The following is a 26,301-nucleotide window of genomic DNA, read 5'->3' as shown; positions in this document are numbered from 1 at the left end:
GGGTTTGTTTTTGTAGGTTCTTTTCTTCTCTTGTGTTTCCCACTTAGATAAGTTCTTTTAGCATTTGTTGTAGAGCTGGTTTGGTGGTGCTGAATTCTCTTAGCTTTTGCTTGTCTGTAAAGCTTTTGATTTCTCCATCGAATCTGAATGAGATCCTTGCCGGGTAGAGTACTCTTGGTTGTAGGTTCTTCCCTTTCATCCCTTGAAGTATATCATGCCACTCCCTTCTGGCTTGTAGAGTTTCTGCTGAGAAATCAGCTGTTACCCTTATGGGAGTTCCCTTGTATGTTATTTGTCGTTTTTCCCTTGCTGCTTTCAGTAATTTTTCTTTGTCTTTAATTTTTGCCCATTTGATTACTGTGTGTCTTGGCGTGTTTCTCCTTGGGTTTATCCTGTATGGGACTCTCTGCGCTTCCTGGGCTTGGGTGGCTATTTCCTTTCCCATGTTAGGGAAGTTTTTGACTATAATCTCTTCAGGTATTTTCTCAGGTCCTTTCTCTCTCTCATCTCCTTCTGGGACCCCTATAATGCGAATGTTGTTGCGTTTAATGTTGTCCCAGAGGTCTCTTAGGGCATCTTCATTTCTTTTCATTCTTTTTTCTTTATTCTGTTCCACAGCAGTGAATTCCACCATTCTGTCTTCCAGGTCACTTAACCATTCTTCTGCCTGAGTTATTCTGCTATTGATTCCTTCTAGTGTAGTTTTCATTTCAGTTATTGTATTGTTCATCTCTGTTTGTTTGTTCTTTAATTCTTCTAGGTCTTTGTTAAACATTTCTTGCATCTTCTCGATCTTTGCCTCCATTCTTTTTCCGAGGTCCTGGATCATTTTCCTATCATTATTCTGAATTATTTTTCTGGAAGGTTTCCTATCTCCACTTCATTTAGTTGTTTTTCTGGGGTTTTATCTTGTTCCTTCATCTGGTACATAGCCCTCTGCCTTTTCATCTTGTCCATCTTTCTGCGAGTATGGTTTTCATTCCACAGGCTGCAGGATTGTAGTTCTTCGTGCTTTTGCTGTCTGCCCTCTGGTGGATGAGGCTATCTAAGAGGCTTGTGCAGGTTTCCTGGTGGGAGGGACTGGTGGTGGGTAGAGCTGGCTGTTGCTTTGGTGGGCAGAACTCAGTAAAACTTTAATCTGCCTGACTGCTGATGGGTGGGGCTGGGTTCCCTCCCTGTTGGTTGTTTGGCCTGAGGCCACCCAACACTGTAGCATACCTGGGCTCTTTGGTGGGGCTAATGGCAGACTCTGGGAGGGCTCATGCTAAGGAGTACTTCCCAGAACTTCTGCTGCCAGTGTCCTTGTCCTCACAGTGAGCCAGAGCCACCCCCCGCCTCTGCAGGAGACTCTCCAACACTAGCAGGTAGGTCTGGTTCAGTCTCCCCTGGGGTCACTGCTCCTTCCCCTGGGTCCCGATACGCACACTACTTTGTGTGTGCCCTCAAGAGTGGAGTCTCTGTTTACCCCAGTCCTGTCGAAGTCCTGCAATCAAATCCTGCTAGCCTTCAAAGTCTGATTCTCTAGGAATTCCTCCTCCCGTTGCCAGACCCCCAGGTTGGAAAGCCTGACGTTGGGCTCTGAACCTTCACTCCAGTGGGTGGACTTCTGTGGTGTAAGTGTTCTCCAGTTTGTCTGTCACCCACCCAGCAGTTATGGGATTTAATTTTATTGTGATTGTGCCCCTCCTACCATCTCACTGTAGCTTCTCCTTTGTCTTTGGATGTAGAGTATCTTTTTTGGTGAGTTCCAGTGTCTTCCTGTCGATGATTGTTGAGCAGTTAGTTGTGATTCTGGTGTTCTCGCAAGACGGAGTCTTTTTTTTTTTTTAATTTTTGGTTGCGTTGCATCTTCTTTGCTGTGCACAGACTTTCTTCTAGTTGTGGCAAGCAGGGGCTGCGCTTTGTTGCGGTGTGTGGGCTTCTCATTGCAGTGGCTTCTCTTGTTGCGGAGCACGGCCTCTACGTGTGCGGGCTTCAGTAGTTATGGCTCACAGGCTGTAGAGCACAGGCTTAGTAGTTGTGGCTCACGGGCTTAGCTGCTCTGTGGCATGTAGGGTCTTCCTGGACCAGGGCCGGAACCCATGTCGCCTGCATTGGCAGACAGATTCTTAACCACTGCGCCACCAGGGAAGTCCTCAAGGACTTACTAAAACACATTTCTGTGTCACACTCCCAGAGTTTTTGATTCAGTATATTGGGGGTGGGGCTGATAACTTGCATTTCCAGTAATTTCACAGGGTTGTTGATGCTTCTGGTCTGGGGACTACACTTTGAGAAACACTGGTTACAGTGAGCCTGGCGCTGTGTGAGAAACTAGTGTCAGATGTGGTCTCTAGCCTTGGAGAGCCTGCCTTCGATTTGGGATCTGCCTTTTATATGAAGGCATCTAAATGTGAGGATCTGCAGGTCAGGTACCAAATGAGTCTGAGAAGTTCAGAGGAGGGAGAACTCTCCAGCAGCAGGGAAGTCAGGAAGCTTTTACTGAACTATTGTGGTCTTTTGAGCTGAGTGCTTAAGGATCAATGAGTGGCACATTCCAGTCAGGAAAACACTTCGTGTGGAGGTGGAAATGTCACAAGACAGTTTCAGTGGGTGGCAAGTAGCTAGTCACTTTGAGTTGGTGGGTATTGTGTGCTGGTAATTCGAAATAAGGTTTGGAAAATAATTGGGCTCAGATTGCTTGGACTTTGAACACTGAAGAGGGAGGGTTTCAGTAGAGGTGGCTAGCCATGGGCAGGGCCTTATTCAGGGCTGGAGGAGAGGGCTGGTGGGTGGGGAGAGAATGTATAAGAAGGAGGCAACCAGCCAGAAGATCTTAACTTCATCGTTGCATTATTCTGCTCCCAACCCTTGGGATTTATTTTTTTTCTTCCATGTTGGGTAGTAAATTGGTCCTGAAAACTGACCATGTTTACTAGTGGTAAATCATTACATGATTACCAGTGGTTCATTGATAATCTTGACAAGATTAACTGTGATTTTTTAAAAAAAATAAATCCCTGGAACCCCCCCCCCAAAAAAAAAAGAGAGAGAGAGAGACATGGGTGGGTTCTAAAATGCAAAAGTTTGAAAGTGTTGGTTTGGGTACAGCTAAGAGAACTTCTGTAGTTGGATGCGTTATTTGGGGAGATAAGATTATTTGGATTTCCAGTTTCAGTTTTTTAGCAGAGAGTGATTTTTGTTGGACTTAAAAAAAAAAGAAAAGGAACAAAACTAATAATGTAGCGGTCACCGTTTAGTGCTTTGGCCTAGTCTCTATTTTGAAATATTGTAATATGCAGCTAATTCATATGGATTTTGAGAGTAATGTGACCTCTAAAAACATAATACCTTTAGCAGATGGTCGTATTTCTTTTAAAGTTTAAAAGATATTACTACTTCTAAGCCCAGAAAATAAAGATTAAGTGATAAACATTAATAATTCACCAAGCAATAAATAAATCTGCATTTTCCTTATATCCTATTTTTTCCTATTTTTTTAAATTGAAGTATAGTTGATGTACAAATTATGTTACAGGTATATAGTAATTCACAATTTTTAAAGGCTACACTCCATTTATAGTTCTTATAAAATATTGACTATATTCCGTGTTGAATAATATATCCTTGTAGCTTATTTTATATATAATAGTTTGTATTTCCTAATCTCCTATCCCTATTTTGCCCCTCCTCTGTTTCCTTCTCCCTACCGGTAACCACTAGTTTGTTCTCTGTATCTGTGAATCTGTTTCTTTTTTGTTATATTCACTACTTTGTTGTATTTTTTAGGTTCCACATGTGAGATCATATGGTATTTGTCTTGTCTAATTTATTTCACTTAGCATAATACCCTCCAGGTCCATCCATGTTGCTGCAAATGTCAAATTTTCATTCTTTTTTCATGGTTGAGTAGTATTCCATTTTATGTGTGTGTGTGTGTGTGTGTGTGTGTGTGTGTGTGTGTGTGTGTGTGTGTATACCACCTCTTTTATCCATCCATCTGTTGATTGACACTTAGATTGCTTCCATATCTTGGCAATTGTAAATAATGCTGTGAACGTTGGGGTGCATGTATCTTTTCGAATTAGTGCTTTCGTTTTTTTCGGATATATACCAAGGAGTGGAATTGCTGGGTCATGTGGTAATTCTATTTTTAGTATTTTGAGAAACCTCTATACTGTTTTTTCCACAGTGACTGCACCAGTTTACATTCCCACCAAGAGTGTAACACATTATATCTTTCCATCTTCAGTTTCTTACATCAGTGTCTTATAGTTTTCCAAGTACAGGTCTTTTACCTCCTTAGGTAGGTTTATTCCTCGGTATCTTATTCTTTTTGATGCAACAATAAATGGGATTTTCCCTTAATTTCTCTGATAGTTCACTGTTGGTGTTTCCTTACATTCTTAATTGTTTTACTGTTCTTTGTTCTTGGTCTAAGTCAGTGCAAGTTTTTAAGATTTAGTGAAGCACCATAAAAATGAGGGGTTTTTTGGATGGATTTTGATTTGTATAGAAGAGGAAAAGGCAAGTGTACTATTATTATCTTGGACATAAGTAAGACTAAATGTGATTCTTGGACAACTTTTTAATTCCCATATGTTTATTATTGTGGTTGGAGCTCCCTTGTGTTTATGCTTTGAAAAGTTTTGTTGCTTTCATGAAACTGCAAGTTAAAATCATATCTTTTTGAATTTTAGGTACTTACACTGTGAAATTTTATGATGGAGTAGTTCAGACTGTCAAACATATTCATGTCAAAGCTTTTTCGAAAGATCAGGTGAGAAATGTGGTTTTATGCTTTGTGGTATGAATAATGCTAATGTTATAGTTTTGTTTCTCAAAGATGTTACATTTGTTTATGATGACAAAATCTTTCCTTCATCTGACATGATTTCACCAGAAAGCAATACACAAGTTTTCAGTAATTGTAAATATTTGTCTCTCTCTCTGCCTTTTTCTTTTCATACCAGTTCTTTTCAGAAGTGCCAGTACTTGAGTACCACTACCTGTTACCTGTCTTTTTCCCAAAGCGCCTCATTGTTATTCTTTTTTCTCTCTTCCTGTCCTCTGCCCACAGAGCCGTTTCCCCTCACAGGGAACTTGCTGAGTGGTTGAAGAGATGGAGATGTTTTCTCCTCATCTGACTTTGTCCTTCAGCTCAGGACCATGGCTTGGTGGTTACGTAGCCACCGTTTGGCGTAGATTTGGCCTTGTGCTAGATGTGCCTGGGTTGAAAATTTTGTTTCCTTTTGTCCCTTTCACCATCCATGTACTTGTCTAAGTACGGGTCCTGAGTTTTGATCCTGGAAATATGGTGCACACAGATGGATTCTGACCATCTGGAAGTGTTGCCTACTTTCTTCATGATTTTTTTTCCCTCTTAGTTTTTTTTTTTATATTTATGTCTTAATGAAATAGCTGAGGGGAAAGATTCTGATTGTAACTAATTGTTGTTTACTTCTTGGGTGGTTGTTGATACGACAGTATTTGGTAATCCTGGAACCTTCTAATAAATTCTTCTGAACATATATTTAGCAATTCCAAAGCATTATGGTACATCGTATTGTTAAAGATAATCTCAAAAGTGTTTTTGCCTTTCTGGTTTTCCTCTTCAGAAAACTGACAAAATTATAAAGCTTTAGCCCTGAAGATGTTTTCTCTTTGATCATTTGCTTCTCAGGCATCTAAGGAGCTACACAGAACTGTAAAACATTATTTTGGCCTTCAGTTTGGCAATTTTTGTGTTAAGTTTGTGGAATGAGTTCATATAGATAGAGGACTGTATTAAGAACATGTCCAGAACTGTCAGATTGTATCTAGAATCTACACAAATGGAAGTCTAGGGCTCCACATAACAAACGTTCATCTGTTTCCTCTGATTGATAGTACTCATGGTGCCTTAGCTTGAGGATGGGCACCTCACCCTGTGTGGATTTGTGGGTCTTCAGTCCTCAATTCCCAGCTGCCTGTGAGTGTCTCATGTCATCTCAGACCTGGCAGGTGGTCAAGCACAGGCCCATGGCTCCTGTTTGTTTTTCTTTTCCAAGAGGACATAGTGGTTTGGATAAATGACTTCTCAGCTAGGCCACTTAGAAAGCAAAATTTCTTACAAATATCTGTCAGACAATTTTTAAAGCTTTTTTCATATAGTATTAGATTGTGGTTTTGTTTTTTGTTTTTTAAATAGGATTGTACTGCCCTAAGTGGTTTGATAATCTGTATTTCAGGGACATTTATCTTTTTTTTGAAGTTATAGAAACTATATGTTTGCTGTAGAAAATTTAGAAAGTACAGAAAAGCGCAAAGAAAGTAAAAATTGTATAATTCTATCATCTAGATGCAATTGCTCTTAACATTTTAATGTATAGTCTTCTGTATTTTTTATAAAAGATACTTATGTATATATATTTTTCTTTTCCAAATTTGAGTCATATGTTACTGTTCTATAACTTGCTGGTTTTTTTTTTTTGTGGTGTGTGGGCCTCTCACTGTTGTGGCCTCTCCCGTTGTGGAGCACAGGCTCCGGACGCGTAGGCTCAGCGGCCATGGCTCATGGGCCCAGCCGCTCCACGGCACGTGGGATCCTCCTGGACCGGGGCATGAACCCGCGTCCCCTGCATCGACAGGCGGACTCTCAACCACTGCGCCACTAGGGAAGCCCTATAACTTGCTCTTTTAACAAAATAACATTTTCCCAAGTTCCTAACTGTATGGGAATATAGCTTTTAATGGCTTAGTAGTATTTATAATATGTATGTAACCCTACTTTGTGTAACCAGTTTTCTAATGGTCATTTAAGGATATTTGTAAATCTGGGTACACACGTCTGATTATTTTGTTAGCAGATTTCATTTCTAGGAATTCATTCTAGTTCAAAAGTATAAACATAAGACTTTTGACATAAATTGCCAACCCCCCTTCCTGGTGGTTGCAATTTATATTTCTGCCAGCAGTTACTGAGGAGTACTTGTTCTCAAACCTGGCTGCTTTCAGAAAATTTTGGAGACTTGAAAAAAATATTTTCTTTTAGTTTCTAACCACAGGGATTCTCCTTGTTTATTACTTTTCCCTCTGGAACAAATTAAACTTTTACTCACTGTGAATTTAGGCAGTCCTTCCTGCTCCTGGCAAAAATCTGTGTGCCAAGTGTGTGCTTGGTGCTAGGGATCCAATATGAACACGATGTGGTGGTCTCTGCTCTTCTCTTGAGGTCTTGGAAGAAAGATACTTACACAAATAAACTTAATTGTAGTTTTGGAAACTCCAGAGCTTTCAGAGCTGGCTTTATTATGAGACAGTATACTAGGACACAAGATTATTAAGATGAATTTTGAAAAAGTAATTTAGGAGGAAAGTAACCAAGAAGCAGTACTTTCTCCTAATGGACAAAAACTCAGTAGCTCAGGAATGCAGTAGGTGACTTGTTCGACTGAGCACAGCCTTTACCCAGTAGAGGAAGCAAAGACCCTGTTTTTGAGATGGAAAATCTTTACAGCTTTCTGGTTCACCTCTAGTTATCAGTTTGGGTTCTTCTCTACACAGGACATCAGCATCTGCTGGCAAACTGAGCCAGCCTCTGAAAGGCCCTGGGTCAGTGTAGTCATTCTTGGGAGGAGACGGACAGGGCATGAAGGCATCTCTGTAAAAAAGATTGCTTCCCAGAAGAGGTCCCTGGGGTAGTTGTCTGTCCCTTTAATTATTTTTTAGTGACTTACTAATCAAAAGGGAGATAGCATTGTCTCAGAAGGAATTGAACATGGCTGTTATTTTCTTTAAACTTAGGACTGGTTTTCAAACCTCAGAATATGGGTGTATATTTTCAGTGGTGCTTTCCGTTATGTGACCTGATACATGTCCTCTTTTAATTTCTTTGTCTTCATAAGTTTACAAAAAACGATCTGATTTATATTTGCAAGTAATCACAAAGTGTGTTTCATCGCTATTTTGCTCATTTTAGAATATTGTGGGTAATGCTAGGCCTAAAGAAACAGAACACAAAAGTCTTTCATCATCTCTTGATAAACGAGAGAAGTTTAAAGAGCAGAGAAAAGCCACAGCCAATGTGAAGAAAGACAAAGAGGACAAAGCCTTAAAGACAGAAAAGAGACCCAAGCAGCCTGATAAAGAAGGAAAGTTAATCTGTTCTGAAAAGGGGAAGGTGTCAGAGAAGAGCCTTCCCAAGAACGAGAAGGAAGATAAGGAGAACATTTCAGAAAATGACAGAGAGTATTCTGGAGATGCTCAAGTGGATAAGAAACCTGAAAATGACATTGTGAAGAGTCCACAAGAAAACTTGAGGGAGCCAAAAAGAAAGCGAGGCAGACCCCCTTCCATAGCTCCTGCTGGTGAGTTTCCCAAGTGTGCAATGCCAGAGTGTTCTTCTGTGGTCCTTTGTGGTTCTTTATAACTTCTGTACTTCAAGCCTTTGTTTTTGTGACTGACTTTGAATCATCCTGTCATCTAAAAACAAGTCATGCCCATAGAGCTGAATTTTATGGGAGGCATATATCCAGGTGAACATAAGTTTCGGAAACATGTTCTTGACTGGGCTTCTGGGGTGACAGATAACTCTTCACTAGATACTTCAGCTTATATGATAAACCCTAATAAGCTAAGGCCTTTTGCTTTTGCCAGTTCAAATGATTTCACTTTAAGTAAGCTTACTAGAACGTAGAATCAGGAAGTAGCGTTTTCATGAGCGACATGAAAGGGGAAAGGAGAAGTAAATAGGTGTGGGCATCTGGAGGAGGCGACAAGAAAGAACACTGGACCTAGGAACATATGGGTACATTTGAAATTGAGATCTCTGGAGAGTGATTATGGATCGGAAGTTTTCCCCATCTAAATAAAAAGCTGAGATGGCTAATTGGTAGCATCAAGGTTAGAGGATTTAGGGAAGAATGCACAATTATTTTAAAAAGTTGAAATATGGAATTCTTCTAGAATAGCCAAGAAAGAAAGAAACCCTGAACTTTTTCCTAAGGCAAACATTCCTTCTCTAGATTGAGTGGCGTGAAGAACCCCCAGGATCTCTAGACTGAGCACTGCCTATGATTATCTGGCAGTGGCCTTCAGACATTCTTGTTTACATGTTCTTTACATAAATATTGAAAAACTGTGAATCCCCTAGTTTTAAAGTGATACCTGGGGACTTGCCTGGCAGTTCAGCAGTTAAGACTCCACGCTTCCACTGCGGGGGGCGCTGGTCTGATCCCCGGTCGGGGAACTAAGATCCCACACGACATGTAGCGAGGCCAAAAAAAAAAAAAGTGATATCTGTTTTTTTCTTACAAGTTTGAATAGCTGCCAAAGGTAAATTTAAAATATAAAATATGACAAAATATATTTTCATCAAAACTGTGGAACTACAGAGTTAGCTCATTTGTTGTTCCCTTATGATGCAGAATGCAAAGCCAGTCCTATCTGTCAATCCAGACAGCTACACCAGACTTAATTCCCGTGGCAGAAACTCTACCTTTATTTACTTCAAATAAATGTATTAGTACTTGTTCCCAGTAGACAGCCTTCTTACATCTTCTCATTTTAAGGTATGAAATAAGACAATAGATTGATTTCTTCCTAGATGAAATAAGGCACTTCCCCCTTTAGTGGTTATAAGTGGGTTTCACTCTCAAGATCTGAGCATGCTGGAATTGTCCCTACGCCTAACTAGGGCCTAGACCTGTGCTGTCCGATATGGTAGCTGCTAGCCACCTGTGGTTACTGAGCGCTTGAAATGTGGCTACTCTGAATTGAGATGGGCTGTAACTTGTAAAATACACAAGGGAGGGCATTTCCTGGTGGTCCAGTGGTTAGGACTCTGCTTTTAGCACTGAGGGAGGGCCCGGGTCCAGTGCCTGGTCAGGGAATTAAGATCCTGCTAGCTGTGCAGCGTGGCCAAAACAAAACAAAAAACCACAGTGGTTTTCAAATAGTACAAAAGAAAAAAAAAAAAAAACACCCAGGAATGTAAAATATCTCAGTAATTTAAAATTATTGACTACATGTTGGAATGATGTTTTGGATGTATTGGGTTAAATAAAATATATTCTTAAAATTAATTTCACTTTTTTTAACTTCTTAAAGTGACAAGTAAAAATTGAAAATTACCTATGTGGCTTCCATTTATGGCTCTCATATTTCTATTGGACAGCACTGGCCTCATTGGCTTTCTCAGTAGGGTTCCAAGAGAGAATTAAGCTCTAATGCCCAAGGCATCTGTGACCTCTAATGAATTGACTTCTGGAAATTGAGAATGTTAGTAGAATGATAAACCACTCTTGGGAGAATTGAGAAAATAACCTTTGTGTTCTGTTTTCAAATGAGGAGCCCTAATTGAGAAAGTCCTGGAGGTTTTAAACCTCTGGGTAGTGTACCATGTTAAGATGTGGGATATAATAAGCAGGCCTTTTTATTAAGTGTAGGATTTCACACCAGATAGGATCAATTTAATAGAGAACTGGAGTTTTCCAAGCTTAGTGTTAACACTTGCCTGAGGCATTCCTCTGCAGTCAGAATTTTCTGAAGCAGGATCTGGGAATGCTAATTGTTAACACCTTCCCAGATAATTCTTACTGTGGTAAGAGTTTGGGAAGCACTGAAGTTCTGTATGGTCAGCCCCAGTTTGTATGTGGTATCAAAGTGAAGAAGGTTTGCCAGTATCTAATATATAGTTCAAATCCCCTTTAAAAATTGCTTGGAATAAGTTCATTGACACGGTGGAGTCTTGAGCTCTGTAGATTGTACAGACCTTATTGGAACAGGATCTGAGCTGTTTGGGGAAGGTTGTTTGTGTTTAATTTGGAATGTGTGTGATCTCCAAGTTCCCATCCTTGGAACTAAATAATGTTGGCACATTGAGAAGATTGAACACAGGAAGAGACAAAGAGTTCAGCACTCTCATCACGTTTGCCTCCTCAGAGCTCAGCCCTGTGTCCTTTGGCCATTTGACATGGCAGATCTGAAGCTGCTAGTCTTAGATGAGTTTTTCTCTCCCTTCCCCCTTCCCCTCCCATTTCTTCCCCTTCCTCCCTCTTCTTTCTCCTGGCTGCTGCTTTCTCTCATTTCAACCCTCATCAGACCCCCAGCCCTACCTTTGCCTCAAGCTTCCCAATTTCTTTTCTTTTCTTTTTTTCAATTAATTAATTAATTTTTGGCTGCATTGGGTCTTCTTTGCTGCGCACAGGCTTCCTCTAGTTGCAACGAGCAGGGGCTACTCTTCATTGCTGTGTGTGGGCTTCTCATTGTGGTGGCTTCTCTTGTTGCAGAGCACAGGCTCTAGGTGTGCGGACTTCAGTAGTTGTGGCACACAGGCTCAGTAGTTGTGGCTTGCGGGCTCTAGAGCTCAGGCTCAGTAATTGTGGCGCATGGGCTTAATTGCTCTGCAGCATGTGGGATCTTCCCGGACCAGGGCTTGAACCCGTGTCCCCTGCATTGGCAGGCGGAGTCTTAACCACTGTGCCACCAGGGAAGTCCCCCACTATTTTTTTTCTTTTGTTTTTTTCTTTTGCCTGCCTTTTGGATTCTCACCTTTCCTCATGGGGGAGAACTTCTTAAGTGTTAGGTTTAAAAGTACAGAGTGAGGGGCTTCCCTGGTGGCACAGTGGTTGAGAGTCCGCCTGCCGATGCAGGGGACACGGGTTTGTGCCCCGGTCTGGGAAGATCCCACATGCCGCGGAGCGGCTGGGCCCGTGAGCCATGGCTGCTGAGCCTGTGCGTCCGGAGCCTGTGCTCCGCAACGGGAGAGGCCACAACAGTGAGAGGGCCGCGTACCGCAAAGAAAGAAAAAAAGAAAGAAATACAGAGTGAAGGACTTCCCTGGTGGCGCAGTGGTTAAGAATCAGCCTGCCAATGCAGGGGACGTGGCTTCGATCTATGGTCCAGGAAGATCCCACGTGCTGTGGAGCAACTAAGCCCGTGCACCACAACTACTGAGCCTGTGCTCTAGAGCCCGTGAGCCACAACTACTGAGCCCATGTGCCACAACTACTGAAGCCCGTGCACCTTGAGCCTCTGCTCCGCAACAAGAGAAGCCACTGTAATGAGAAGCCTGCGCACCGCAACGAAGAGGAGCCCCCTCTGGCTGTAACTAGAGAAAGCCCGTGCGTAGCAATGAAGAGCCAACGCAGCCATAAACAAATAAATAAATAAATAAACCAAAAAATAAAAATAAAGAGTGAGTACTATCTAAGGGTTTAGCTTCTGCACTGCTAAATTATGTCAGGGCTGGATTTTCCAGTGTTAAGCAGCCTTGCCTGGCCCTGACTATCAAATAGCATAGTCCCCTGAGAATTTTCTGGAATTGTTTTTTTTTTTTTTTTTTTTTTTTTTCTTTTTGCGGTATGCGGGCCTCTCACTGTTGTGGCCTCTCCCGTTGCGGAGCACAGGCTCCGGACGCGCAGGCCCAGCGGCCATGGCTCACGGGCCCAGCCGCTCCGCGGCACATGGGATCCCCCCAGACCGGGGCACGAACCCGTATCCCCTGCATCGGCAGGCGGACTCTCAACCACTGCGCCACCAGGGAGGCCCTGGAATTGTTTTTAAGAGGTTGTAAATGTTGACATTCTTTTTGGTCCTTCAAAATTAGGAGCAATGCCAAGCTAACCAATTTAGCAAGTAGAGGTTGAAAATAATAATCAAGCCATAGTCCCAGGGTACTATACATTTTAAGAATGAGCCTGCCTGGTGGATTTCCTGAATATTGTATAAACCAAATTTTGATAAGAAGATTTGATGGTGATAAAAATGACTTTTCTGTTGCCTTTGTACCCTCATATTTTAAAGGAGTCACGTTGGGGTATTTAAAGAGAGGATTTCAGGAGATAAATATATGAGTAGAGCTGGGTCATAGGAGAAACCAAAAAGATTCAGGAGGTCAGTCTGCAGGGTGTCTGTGTTTCCTAAAAGGAAGTAATTTCTCACCCATTTCACTTTTTTTTCCCTTTTGGCTTAAGTAGGAATTCCCTTTGAGGGTCTATTTATCATGCAAGGATGTGTGTGGATCTTTGTATATATGTTTTATTTACATATAATATGAGGATTGGTCACTAAGAAACTACATACCTATTTTTGTGTGGTTTTATATACATTGTAGCTGTGGATTCAAACTCTCAAACTTTGCAACCAATAACATTGGAATTGAGAAGAAGGAAGATATCAAAAGGAAGTGAAGTCCCATTAAAACGTCCTCGGCTTGACAAAAATTCATGTGAGTCTTCAGTTTGTGTATGTGTGGCTGGAACTTGACATCCATTGGGTTAATTCCGCTGTGTTCATCTTGTCGCCTATTCCTTATAGGCGCTGATGCTTGTCCTTGATCACAGGGGCTAGTGTGAGTGGGATGTGGTTGGATCAGAGGAGTTCTGCTAGAGGAAAAATAAATCTCAGAGCACAAGCTGTGTTAATGTTGGGGTCAGTAGTGTTGTCTCTATACCCATAAACTACATCTGATATGAATTCCACTGGAAATTTAATGGCTTAGGAAGGGATGGATTTCATATGCTGAGTAAAACTTTAAAAATACTATTTACTGATTTTACTGTATAGTACAGGGAACTATATTCAATATCTTATAATAACCTATAGTGGAAAAGAATCTGAAACAGAATATATATATATGTACACACATACATATGTACATATATATATGTACATACCTGAAACTGTCACTTTGCTGTACACCTGAAACTATCACAACATTGTAAACCAACTACACTTTCATTAAAAAAATACTGTTTATTGATTTTTTTTAAAGTACCCTGTTGGCTCCAGAAAGGATTTGTGATGGCTCTAAGGCTCTGTAAACCTTACTGACTTGGGAAGTTAGTATGTAGACTTCTATGTTGGAAAGCCCCAAAATAAAACTTGTCAAGACTGGGACACGACCTTGGCACATATTTTCAGATCATGAATCCTTAAATTAGGAAAATTATATCCTGGCAGAAGGACTGCACTTTTACTTAAAACTATAAACCAGGATAGGGTATTTCCTTTCATCATTGATCTAATATTCCAGAAGTCTCTGGTTGAAGCCCTTATAGAGGCAGCCAGTCCAGAAATCTGTAGTAGCAGAATTATTTCTTCAGGTCTCTTGACTACAACTCTCTTAATGGTTTATAGCCCAGGAAAAGTCAAAAAACTACTCGGAAAACACTGACAAAGACTTATCAAGGAGACGGTCCTCCAGGCTGTCCACTAATGGGACCCACGAGATCCTAGATCCTGACTTGGTTGTATCAGATTTGGTTGATACGGTTACTACTGATCCTTTGCAAAACACATCTGGCACCAAGGAGTCTGAAGAAGGTGAGTCAGAGTCTGTTCTGGAATGGTCTTGCCAACCTACTCCTTGTCTAATGAGAACCAGTCTAAATCAATCATTGTGTACTGCCTTATACAAGTTTTAGATGGTCTTGAAATCAAGTTATTGAATTGGCTGCAGTGTTTCTTATATTCTTCACTGAAGACTTAATAGACAAACCTGTTTGCATTTGTGATTGGTTTTGCTTATATATGTCTGAATGTTGGGTTGGAGGTGCAGTGCTTGAAGAGCCCTGTTCCTGTTTCTGTCTTTCTGATGCCATCTCACTCCAGTCCCTCTGCCTTTTTGTTAATATTTCCAGCAGATCCTCCCTTCACTTTAGCTTCTTATTGGTCTTCGTCTTTGATATGCTCACAGCCCTGGCTATGTGTGCTGGAACCTGTGAATGTATTCTTGTATGCCATGAAATGAATGGTTTCCTCTAAAAAGACCCTGGCTTTATCAGGTTTTTTTGGTTTTTAATTAATTAATTAATTAATTAATTTTTGGCTGTGTTGGGTTTTCGTTGCTGCCCGTGGGCTTTCTCTAGTTGTGGCGAGTGGGGGCTACTCTTCATTGTGTTGCGCAGGCTTCTCATTGTGGTAGCTTCTCATTGCAGAGCACAGGCTCTAGGAGCACGGGCTTCAGTAGTTGTGGCTTGCTGGCTGTAGAGTGCAGGCTCAGTAGTTGTAGCCCATGGGCTTAGTGGTTCCATGGCATGTGGGATCTTCCCGGACCATGGCTCAAACCTGTGTCCCCTGCATTGGCAGGTGGATTCTTAACCACTGTGCCACCAGGGAAGCCCCTTTATCAGTCTTTTGTGGGACTTTTGGTTCTCAGATTATGTACATGTATATATTCCCCAATCTTTCTCTTTTTCTTCTAGGTCAGTTGAAATCTCCTTTGGAAACTGGCCAGGTCTCATCTGCACTAACTTGCCACTCCATTGGGGATGGATTGGGGCCTGCAGGCTTGGAGTTGAACTGCAAGTCAATGGGAGAAAACACTATGAAAACGGAACCGGCTTCTCCCCTTGCTGAGTTACAAGAGATTTCTACGGTGGCAGGTTCATATTTAGAGTTAACGTAATCCTCTTCTTTTGCTTCTCCTTTGATTGTGAACTTAAAAAATGGATTTTCCTAATGATTTTTTTCACCTTTTATTAATAATACTTTCTTATTTTAATGCTATATACATTTTAAAATGCTATATACTTGTCATTTCTGATATTGCCAATTTGGGTTTCCTCTTTTCTTGATTAGTATAGCTAAGGATTTATCAATTTTTGTTGATAATTTCAAAGAACCAACATTTTACTTTAGTTTTCTCTATTTGTTTTTTTTTGTCATTGATTTCTGTTTTGATCTTTACTGTTTTCTTCCTTTAAATGTTTCTAGAAACATAGGTCATTAATTTTAGATTTTTCTTCTTTTCCAATATGAGCATTTAAAGTTATAAAATTTCCCACTAAGCACTGCTTCAGCTACATCCTACGAATTTTGGTATGTTGTATTTTCATTTTCATTCAATTCAAAATATCTACGAGTTATTTGTTGACTGGGTTACTTAGAAGTGTGTTGTTTCATTTCCAAGTATTGGTTTGTTTGTTTGTTGTTTTTAATTGATTAATTTTTGGTTGCATCGTGTCTTCGTTGCTGCGCACGGGCTTTCTCAAGTATCGGCGTGTGGGGGCTACTCTTTGTTGCTGTACGCAGGCTTCTCATTGCAGTGGCTTCTCTTGTAGCGGAGCATGGGCTCTAGGCGCGTGGGCTTCAGTAGCTGTGGCTTGCGGGGTCTGTAACTCAGTCTCAGTAGTTGTGGTGCATGGGCTTAGTGGTTCCACGGCATGTGGGATCTTCCCGGACCAGGGCTCAAACCTGTGTGCCCTGCATTGGCAGGCGGATTCTTAACCACTGTGCCACCAGGGAAGTATTTTGTAGATACCTTATTGTTACGATTTATAATGTAATTCCATTGTAGTCAAAGAACATACTCTGCAGGATTTCAATCTTTTTTGTTTTTGTTTTTGGCTGTGCCACGCCAGCATGCGGGATGTTCCCAACCAGGGATTGAACCTGGGCTGTGGCAGTGAAAGTCTGGAATCCTAACCACTAGGCCACCAGGGAACTCCTGAACTGTCCCCTTTGTAATGTGAAGTATAACTCTGGCTTTGGTGATAGTCTTTTACTTGAAGTGTACTTTGTCTCATATTACTCCAGCTTTCAAAAAAGGTACTCCAGCTTTCTTTTGCTTTCTGTATGCATGGTATATCTATTTCTATCACTTTTCTTTCAATATAACTATTAACTATGTCTTTAAGTTCCAAGTGTGTCTTTTATAGATAGTTGGGTTTGGATTTTAATTGCAATGTTTAGTTACATTAAATGAAATTATTGATATGGTTGCTTTTAGGTCTACCATCTCGCTTTTTGTTTTCTGTTTATCCTGTGTTTTGTTCTTTTACTTCTTTCTTGTTTTTTCAGGTCAATTGAATTTTTTAAAATCCCATTTTAATTCATCTATTAGCTTGTAGCTCTACTTCTTAGCATTTGTTTTAGAGGTTACTCTAGGCATTATGATATATATATATATATATATATATCCTTTTCATGGTTTATATAGAGTTAATATTGAACCACCTTATGTAAAATGTTGTATAATCCATTAACACCCCCTTTTTATGCTCTAGTTATGACATGAATTGTATCTATATGTGCTGTAAAGTCCACTATTTAGTATTATAACTTTTGCTCTGAACAATTATGTATTTTAAAGAATAATACAAAAGAGATAGTGCTTTACACATGTATCTACCATATCCAGTGTTCTTCATTTCTTCTTCTTCCTCCTCTTTTTTTTTCTGTAGTGCAGGTTTCCTGGTGACATTCTTTTGGTTTTTGTTTATTTGAACGTAACTTTATTTAATTTTCATTCTTAAAGGATATTTTCACTGGATATAGAATTGCGGGTTCACAGTTTTTTCCTTTAAGTACTTTAAAGATGTTATTCACGGTCCTCTATTGTTTCTGAAAGGAAGTTAGTAATCATTTATATTGTTGTTTCCCTGGTTGTAATGTGTTTTCTTTCTGGCTGCTTTCAAGATTTTCTTCTTTATCTTTGGGTTTTCTTTCTGGCTGCTTTCAAGATTTTCTTCTTTATCTTTGGTTTTTAGCAGTTTAACTATGATGTATTTAAATTTGTTTTAGTTTTTTTTTTTTTTTTTGCGGTACACAGGCCTCTCACCGTTGTGGCCTCTCCCGCTGCAGAGCACAGGCTCCGGACGCGCAGCCTCAGCGGCCATGGCTCACGGGCCCAGCCGCTTCACGGCACGTGGGATCCTCCCGGACCGGGGCACAAACCCGCGTCCCCTGCATCGGCAGGCGGACTCTCAACCACTGCGCCACCAGGGAAGCCCTGTTTTAGTTTTGTATTTAACCTGCTCGAGATTCACTGAGCTTGAATATGAAAATTGATTTATTTCATCAAATTTATGTTAGACCTTTAGATATTGTCCCACAGGTCACTGGGACTCTGTTGTCTTTTTTGTTTTCATTTAGTTTTCCCCCTTCATTTTCAGATTGAAAACTTTTTGATCTGTTTTCAAATTCTTCTCTCAACTCCAATATGCTTTTAAGCCCATCCAGTGAATTTTTTATTTCTAGTACTTTTTAGTTCTACAATGTCCCTTTTATCTCCCTAGATTCTCTGCTGAGATTTTCAGTCTGTTTATTCATTATGAGCGTAGTTCATTATTTTATTTTATTTTAATTAATTAATTTATTTTTAAAATTTATTTTTGGCTGCATTGGGTCTTCATTGCTGCACGTGGGCTAGCTCTAGCTGTGGCAAGTGGAGTCTACTCTTTGTTGTGGTGTGTGGGCTTCTCACTGTGGTGGCTTCTCTCGTTGCGGAGCACGGGCTCTAGGAACATGGGCTTCAGTAGTTGTGGCTCGTGGGCTCTAGAGCTCAGGCCTCAGAGGTTGTGGCACACAGGCTTAGTTGCTCTGCAGCATGTGGGATCTTCCTGGACCAGGGCTCGAACCTGTGCCCCTGCATTGGCAGGTGGATTCTTAACCACTGCGCCACCAGGGAAGCCCATGAGCATAGTTTTAATTGGTGCTGTCTACCACCATTTAGATTATCCTGACGTTAATCCCCATTGATTGACTTTTCTCTATAGGTGACACTTTCCCTTTTCTTTATATGTCTAATGTTTTGGACTATATCCTGTGCATTGTGAGTGGTAAGTTGTAGTTTGGATTATGTTATGTTCCTCTGAAGAATAATGATTTCTTTGTTTTAAAGGGCAATTCATTTGGCTGAACTCAAACTCCAAGTTCTTTTCCTCTGCAAGGGCAGTGTCTGAAACCCCCGTTCAGTCTTTGAGCCTTAGTTGGTCTTCTTGAAACTCTATACGTTCAGAGATCAGCCATAGATTTACACAGAATTTAAATGCATTTAGTGAGTCCACCCTTTTGTGGCTCTCCTCTTTCTAGGATTTTACCCCTCACTTTCTAGCTGTTGTAGTTGCACTGAATGTTGTCTTCTGTTTCTTTAGCCAGTAAGACTAAAGGGTTTTAGCTACACAGTGCTACTTACTGGAGCCTGCCTTTAGGTGAAAAGCCTCGAAAAATGGGAAACTCACCTAGCGCCCTTCTCTTATTCCAAATATCCGACTCCTGTTTCTGCCTCTCTTTGTTGGTCTTCAGTGCCTTTAGATATTTGTTTTTTTATAATTTTCCCCCAGAGTTTATAATGGTTGTAAGCAAAAGGTTTGTTTCCATATGAGGTCTTCTACCATTGCTGAAAGAAAAAACTCTACCTTATGATAACAGACATACAGTTTAGGAAGTTGTGCATATCCATGGCTACACAGAGGGATTTTTTTCTCTGAAGTAGTGATTGCTTGTTGCATTAATAGCTATTTGGATGTTACTGGTAATACAAACTCTTAGTTTTGGTAATGTTATGTTTGTGATAAATGGTCCTTTTTGATGGATATTTAGATTATTTCTGAGCAATAAGAAAGTATTTCAAACAATAATGTAGTAATTCTTGAACGTTTATTTTTGACTGCTTGGTGAATAGACCTATAGGATACATTTTGTAACTGTGATTGCTGGATTCAACGGAATGCAAGTTTTAAATTGCATCAACAGATCACCCTTCAAAAAGACCATTCCACTTTATATAATGACCAAGAGTATGGGAGAGTATGTTCTCCCTACATTCTTGCTGTCTATGGATACTATTCATTGTTTGAATTTTCTTAAATTTATGTTAACATTAGAAACAAGGTTTTACTTTTTTTTTTTTTTTTTTTCGGTACGTGGGCCTCTCAGTGTTGTGGCCTCTCCTGTCGCGGAGCACAGGCTCCGGACGTGCAGGCTCAGCGGCCATGGCTCACGGGCCCAGCGGCCATGGCTCACAGGCCCAGCGGCCATGGCTCACGGGCCCAGCCACTCCACGGCATGTGGGATCTTCCCGGACCGGGGCACGAACCCATGTCCCCTGCATCGGAAGGCAGACTCTCAACCACTGCGCCACTAGGGAAGCCCAAGGTTTTACTTTTTAAGTTGTATTTTTTTAAATGAGGTTTAGCAGTTTTTCTTTTTTTTTTTCTTTTTTTTTTTTTTTTTTTGCGGTACGTGGGCCTCTCACTGCTGTGGCCTCTCCTGCTGTGGAGCACAGACGCGCAGGCTCATCGGCCATGGCTCATGGGCCCAGCCGCTCCGCGCCATGTGGGATCTTCCCAGACCGGGGCACGAACCCGCGTCCCCTGCATCGGCAGGCGGACTCTCAACCACTGTGCCACCAGGGAAGCCCCTTCATATGTTTATTGAATATTTTTATTTATTTATTTTTGTGAATTGTCTTTTCATATTCTTTGCCCACTTCCCCTAGGATTATTTGTTTTTGTTATTGATTTGCCAAGTGTCCTTTGTATATTATTATTATTATTATTATGAGTTAATTAATTTATTTTTGGCTATGTTGGGTCTCTGTTGCTGCACGTGGACTTTCTCTAGTTGTGGTGAGTGGGGGCCACTCTTCATTGTGGTGCACAGGCTTCTCATTGCAGTGGCTTCTCTTGTAGTGGAGTGGGGCTCTAGGTAAGCAGGCCTCAGTAGTTGTGGCACATGGGCTCAGTAGTTGTGGCATGCGGGCTCAGTAGTTGTGGCACACGGGCTTAGTTGCTCCGCGGCATGTGGGATTTTCCCGGACCAGGGCTCAAACCCATGTCCCCTGTATTGGCAGGCGGATTCTTAACCACTGCGCCACCAGGGAAGTCCCATACATTGGTGTCACTTTTATTTATTGTATTTCATAATACTGAAATTAAAAAATTTAAATCTACATTCTTTTTTCCTCAGTATTTGAAAAATATAGTTATGATCATAGTATGTGTATAATCAGTATTATTACATATGCATTTTCCCATATTATAAACTCCATATGAAAATCATTTTAATTATAATATAAGCCACCCTTTAAAAATCTTGATGAGATCAAAATATGTCTTCTACCCACGGCTCATGTTCCAAGGTTTGATCAATATTCATCTTTAAAAATTTGTTTATTTTGTAAAGTTTGACTTATCATTAATTGAAAGAGGTAGAATAGGGGAGAAGGGAATTAGTATAGGTAAATTCTGGTGTTTCCTAAATACCCGTGAAGGCTGAAGGGCTTGTAGGGCCCTCTTGTGGGCTCAGCTATATTCTGAACTAAGGCAGATTTAATGGGTGGAAGACATGGCCTTATTGGAGAATTTAGCCAGGAACAAGTTATGGACTCAAAACTCATGAGATTCTATTGATGACTTGGTTCTGGACCTGGGAAGTGTTCCTTTGATAAACCTGGGTGGTCTGTAACTTTCTTCCTTCACTTGTGTGGAGAGGACGGGCCCTGTGGTTCCTGGAGCAGAGCTTCCTGGGTATGTATGAGCCCAGAGGAAGAATGAAGAAGCTTGTGGAGATTCGTGGGTTGCGCATTGTTCGTGGAGATTTGTGGGTCACGCATTGTTCCTGGAGAAGAATGTGCAGACAAGCTTTTCGTGAGAGACTCAGGGAAATAGTAGAGCTTAAATGAAATTGTCTTCCTGTAGTTAGGGCCTGAAAGGTGAGAAGAGATGCTGCACACATGGATGTGGAAGCTCTGCTTGTGTATCTTGTTTTGCTCAGTTCAGTTAGAGTGTCCTGTTGACCTGCTAAGTAATAGGCGCTGTGCTAATATAATAAGCATCAGTGGTGGAAGATCAGTCAGACTTAGTGCCTGCCTGGGAGGCATGACGTTTAAGCTGAATCTTGATGGATGTATAGCACTGTCCCATGAGTAACACATGAGGCTTAGATATTCCAGTAGACGAAACTATATGAATAGAGGATGTAGCACATCTCTTATTAGGCTATTTGAAATGGAGAGAAGGTAGTCAGTTGAACATTTAGTGATTCTGTATTTTGACACTACATACTTGTGACTTTATTTAATATAAGCTGTCATGAAATCTATACACTTATATACTCATTTGTGTTATACTAAATATAAATCTAATTTATATATTTAATAATTAATGTAAGGTTTGAAATTCTTTGCCTTTCTTCTGGAAAGGCAAATTTCGAACATTAAGAGTAATTTAAATTTTGTCCAGTGGTTAGGGCTCAGCGCTTTCACTGCTGTGGCCTGGGTTCAGTTCCTGTTTGGGGAACTAAGATCCTGTAAGCTGTGTGCGTGGCAAAAAAAAAAAGAAAAAAGGTAATTTAAATTATAAATAGAAAATTTATTAAAAGGTTAATGAAATTTAAATTTTTTTAGTAAGAGTTTTATACTGTAAAGACTATGTGTCTACAGAATTGCATACTTTTGTTTGGATAATTTCAATTTAGATTGGAGGGGCAGATTTTCTTTTTTTTTTAATAAACAAATTTATTTAGTTATTTATTTTTGGCTGTGTTGGGTCTTTGTTGCTGTGCATGGGCTTTCTCTAGTTGCGGTGAGCAGGGGCTACTCTTCGTTGCGGTGCTTGGGCTTCTCATTGCGGTGGCTTCTCTTGCTGCAGAGCATGGGCTCTAGGTGCTCGGGCTTCAGTAGTTGTAGCATGTGGGCTCAGTAGTTGTGGCGCACGGGCTTAGTTGTTCCATGGCATGTGGGATCTTCCCAGACTAGGGATCGAACCCTTGTCCCCTGCATTGGCAGGCAGATTCTTAACCACTGCACCACCAGGGAGGTCCCCTTCTTCTTCTTCTTCTTCTTTTTTTTTTTTTTTGGTCTTGATCAGATTCTGTGTAGTTAACATAAATGCAGTGGCAGAGCAGTTCTTTGAAAATAGTAAACTGAAAGTACTCAAGTATCATTCCTGGCTCATCCCTGGTGCCTTTATGTTGGTCTTCTGTTCCACTGGGTCCAGAGTGTTATGCCTCAGCCATGTGAGCTTGTGGATACAAGGGCTCTCTCCTTTCGTGCTGAGCCTCCTCTCAGTTGCAGGGCTCCTCTCCTCAGCCTACTTTCTTCCCTGTGGGGGAAATTATTAAACTTGATGCGCAAATTTGGTGGAAATTTAATCTCAGAATTTAGTAGTCCATGTTTTGGCATGGAAAACTCTCTATAACAGCCATGTCCCTTAACTCAGCAGACTGAGCCCTTCATTATGCTGTCTTAAGGGTGGTGTTACATTAGACATCACTTGAAATTGGAAATGAATTGTTCCTACGCCACTGGGAAATATGCTGAGCAGATGAGATGAGTGAGAGGACTAGGTCAGAGGCTAAGTCCCAGTGCTTGTTTTAAAGTTTTCACACACATACAGTTTCTGTCTCATGTCAGTTAATATAGCTGCATCTCTGGTTTGTGGAGAAGATGGAAATAAGGTAAAGTGAGAGTGGCACAGGTGAGTCTTGGGAAAGATGATAGGAAGATTTTTTGTTGTCTTGCTTCTTTATGTTGCACATAGGATTTTCTGGGGAATAATTTTGAAACCACTGCAACTAACTGAAGCACTTGCCCATTTTCCAAGAGAGTGTATAGTAATGGTAGTGGTCCAATTACCTGGATCTTGAGCTATGAGGAGTAAAAGCAGCATGGATCCCATTGCTGTTCTCTTTTGGAGTAGGCTCTAAGCTATTTGCTTTCATGACTTAAATGCCAGAGGGGAATGCGGTTGAAATTGTTCTACTTGGGTAAGCATTTGTTTATTCTGTAAAACAGAAATTAGAATAGATGTCCTTAGAAGTTGGGATCTCAGATTAGTCTCTAAATCTGGGCCCAGCCTATTTGGTCATTCACAGATAACCAGGGCTGTTGGAAAATGGGCTGCCGTCCATTCGTTCATTTCAGTCAGGGAATATTTAACAAGTACCTACTAAGTGCCAGACTCTCTTCTAAGCTGTGTCATTTGTGAATATTCTACATGAACCATAGAATGAACAAGAGAGAAGACCCAATAGAAGTACAGACTTATTCAGCTAATTTTTTTTTAAACTAACTACCTGTTAGAAATGGGGTACTACCATGAGGTGTAGTGTCCCATTGTTATGTTGTTAGTTATAAAATGAATAGGAAGTTATTTGTCATTGAATTATTAAACGTTTACAGATGATTTACTTGTAAATTAACCAGGTTAGTTTCAGTGTAATGCCTATAATAGTTCTTGCAAATGATTTATTTTTAAATTAACATGGTCCGGTTTAGTTTAATGCTTACGATAGTTTAGGTTTCAGACACTTGTGTTCTTCCATGTTTTCTTGAGTAGGAGAGTGAGTCGTTGACCTATAGCCATTGTAGTTTGGGGAGTTGGGAGTGTCTGTGGTCTGTCATCAGACATATAGTGGTGGAACATTGGCTGAGAATTCATTGTTCTGGGGGTTAGAGAAATGAATGAGACATCTGGTCAATGTCCTTGTAGGTCTTTCTGTCCAGAGGAATGAATAAGACTGCAGGTACCTGCATTACAAGAGAGACAGTTAAGGTGGTGTCATGAGAAATACTTAAAACTATGGGAGAGAAAACTGACAGTGATAATGTGTGCCTGCCACATGGAAGTTGAACTCAGGATTAGCTTGTTGAACCCCTACTATATGCCTTGGAGCTCTGCTGTCAGTGAATGCGGCACTCTTGGTCTTAGTGTTCAGTAAATGCTCTTTGGATCTGACTATGGAGAGAGGTGATATTTAGGTTGGTGGTTTGGGGGCAGGGGTGGAAGAATATGGAACTTGCACAGGGCCTTGAAGGATGAGTATCACTTAGGTATTTGGAGATGGAGGCAGAGCAGTATCAGCAGCATAATAATAGGGTGTTTTCTGAGACCATTAAGTGTGCTTTCTGACTTAATTGCAGGCTTCCTGAAGTGGGTTAAGGCTGAGCAGGTAAGTTGCTGCCAAACTGAGGTCAGTTGCTTTGAGTTGCTTTTCTGTTTATGGAGCTATTGGAAATGCTTCGTTTGCAGGATAGGGAGATAGCCATCAAATGTTCACTTGGATCTCTGTTGGTAAGGTTGCTTTCCTCCTACTTAGCTGTTCTGTGGCCTTAAGGCATTTTAAAGTATTTTTTTATGAATTGTTTGACAATGAGTTGCAGACTTTTACCCCTGAATATTTTGATGTATATTTCCCCAAAAATGAGGGCATTCTCTTATGTTACCACAATTATCAAAATCAGGACCTTATTCAAACTCCACCAGGGATTTCATTGGCACGTTTTACCTCATTTATGGAAGTGATCTTGTCTTCATTCAGCACTTTCTTTCTTGGTAAGTTGCTTTTTTATATTCATAAATTTGTAGAGAAATCTAGAAAAATACAAGAACAATGAAACTAACATTCATGTTTCCCACCACCCAGAACTGTTGGTATTTGGTCTTGAGTGAGTGCCTCAGGTCCTTACTCTGGCCCGCAGTGGCCCTGCTTCTTCTGGCCACCTGTAACCTCTCCAGTTTCATCTTCCCTCAGTCTCGCTCCTTCCTGCTGCCTCTGCTCCAGCCACAGGCCTCCTTGCTATTCTGTAAGCACAGCAGGTACACTCTCACCTCTGGGCTTTCATTTAGCACACTTATTATTATTATTTTTTTAATATTTTCTTGGCCGTGCCGTTGCGGCATGTGGGATCTTAGTTCCCCGACCAGGGACTGAACATGCGCCCCTTGCACTGGAAGCGCAGAGTCTTAATCACTGGACCACCAGTGACATCCCTCAGCACACTTTTATTGAATACCTTTTATTCCCAGCCAGAGCAAAATGGATCCATTGGAAAACTTATTTCATCAGTCAGTTAGTGGGTAACATTTATCATCAGATCATTCATTCAGCAATTGCTTGAGCATTTCTTAGGTACCAAAACTTTGGAGGGGGGTGAGAGGAAATCTGGAAGCGTTAATGAAAACACAGAAAGATGAATAAGTTATCTCCTTGACCTCAGAGAGACACTTACTTATAAGAATGGATCGTTCTGGGGCTTCTCTGGTGGTGCAGTGGTTAAGAATCCACCTGCCAACGCAGGAGACATGGGTTCGAGCCCTGGTCCGGGAAGATCCCACATGCCACGGAGCAACTAAGCCCGTGCGCCACAACTACTGAGCCTGCACTCCTAGAGCCCACGAGCCACAACTACGGAGCCCAAGTGCCACAAATACTGAAGCCTGCACACCTAGAGCCCGTATCCCGCAACAAGAGAAGCCACGACAATGAGAAGCCTGCACACAGCAACGAAGACCTAACACAGCCATAATTGAATGAATGAATGAATGAATAGATTGTTCTGGATACTTCCAGTTGACTAGTGGTGAATAGCATTATTGATTGATCATTGTCCAGCTTAAGCATATGCCATAATGTTGACAACTTTTTCCAAACAAAATTTCAAGTACGTCCTATTTTTTGATGCAGTGATTCTTTTCCAACGTATATGATCAGATAAAGAATCTATTTTGAAAATAAAGGTGAAAAGGTATTTTAATACTTTCTAAGATATTAAAAGTTATATCAGTTAATCATTAGTATTCTTCATTGAAAAACAACATGGCAGGAACTTAA

General features: G+C 40.9%; 1 protein-coding gene across 9 annotated transcripts in view; it reads left to right on the top strand.

Moving 5' to 3' along the window:
• The window catches only part of PHF20 (PHD finger protein 20), a 137,023-nt gene that overhangs the window by 52,510 nt on the left and 58,212 nt on the right, over nucleotides 1–26,301 (top strand). For all 9 annotated transcript variants that reach the window (XM_081255482.1, XM_081255474.1, XM_081255475.1 and 6 more), the window contains 5 exons: nucleotides 4,680–4,759; nucleotides 7,940–8,327; nucleotides 13,076–13,189; nucleotides 14,101–14,286; nucleotides 15,168–15,347. In XM_081255482.1, coding sequence (XP_081111608.1) covers nucleotides 4,680–4,759; nucleotides 7,940–8,327; nucleotides 13,076–13,189; nucleotides 14,101–14,286; nucleotides 15,168–15,347 — 948 coding nt within the window. The remainder of the gene's footprint in view (nucleotides 1–4,679; nucleotides 4,760–7,939; nucleotides 8,328–13,075; nucleotides 13,190–14,100; nucleotides 14,287–15,167; nucleotides 15,348–26,301) is intronic.

The sequence above is a fragment of the Mesoplodon bidens genome (assembly GCF_964165515.1).
Source record: "Mesoplodon bidens genome assembly, chromosome: 15".
In the NCBI taxonomy this organism is placed as follows: Eukaryota; Metazoa; Chordata; class Mammalia; order Artiodactyla; family Ziphiidae; genus Mesoplodon; species Mesoplodon bidens.
Note: the sequence above shows the minus strand (reverse complement) of the source record. Positions and strands in the feature narration are given on the sequence as shown.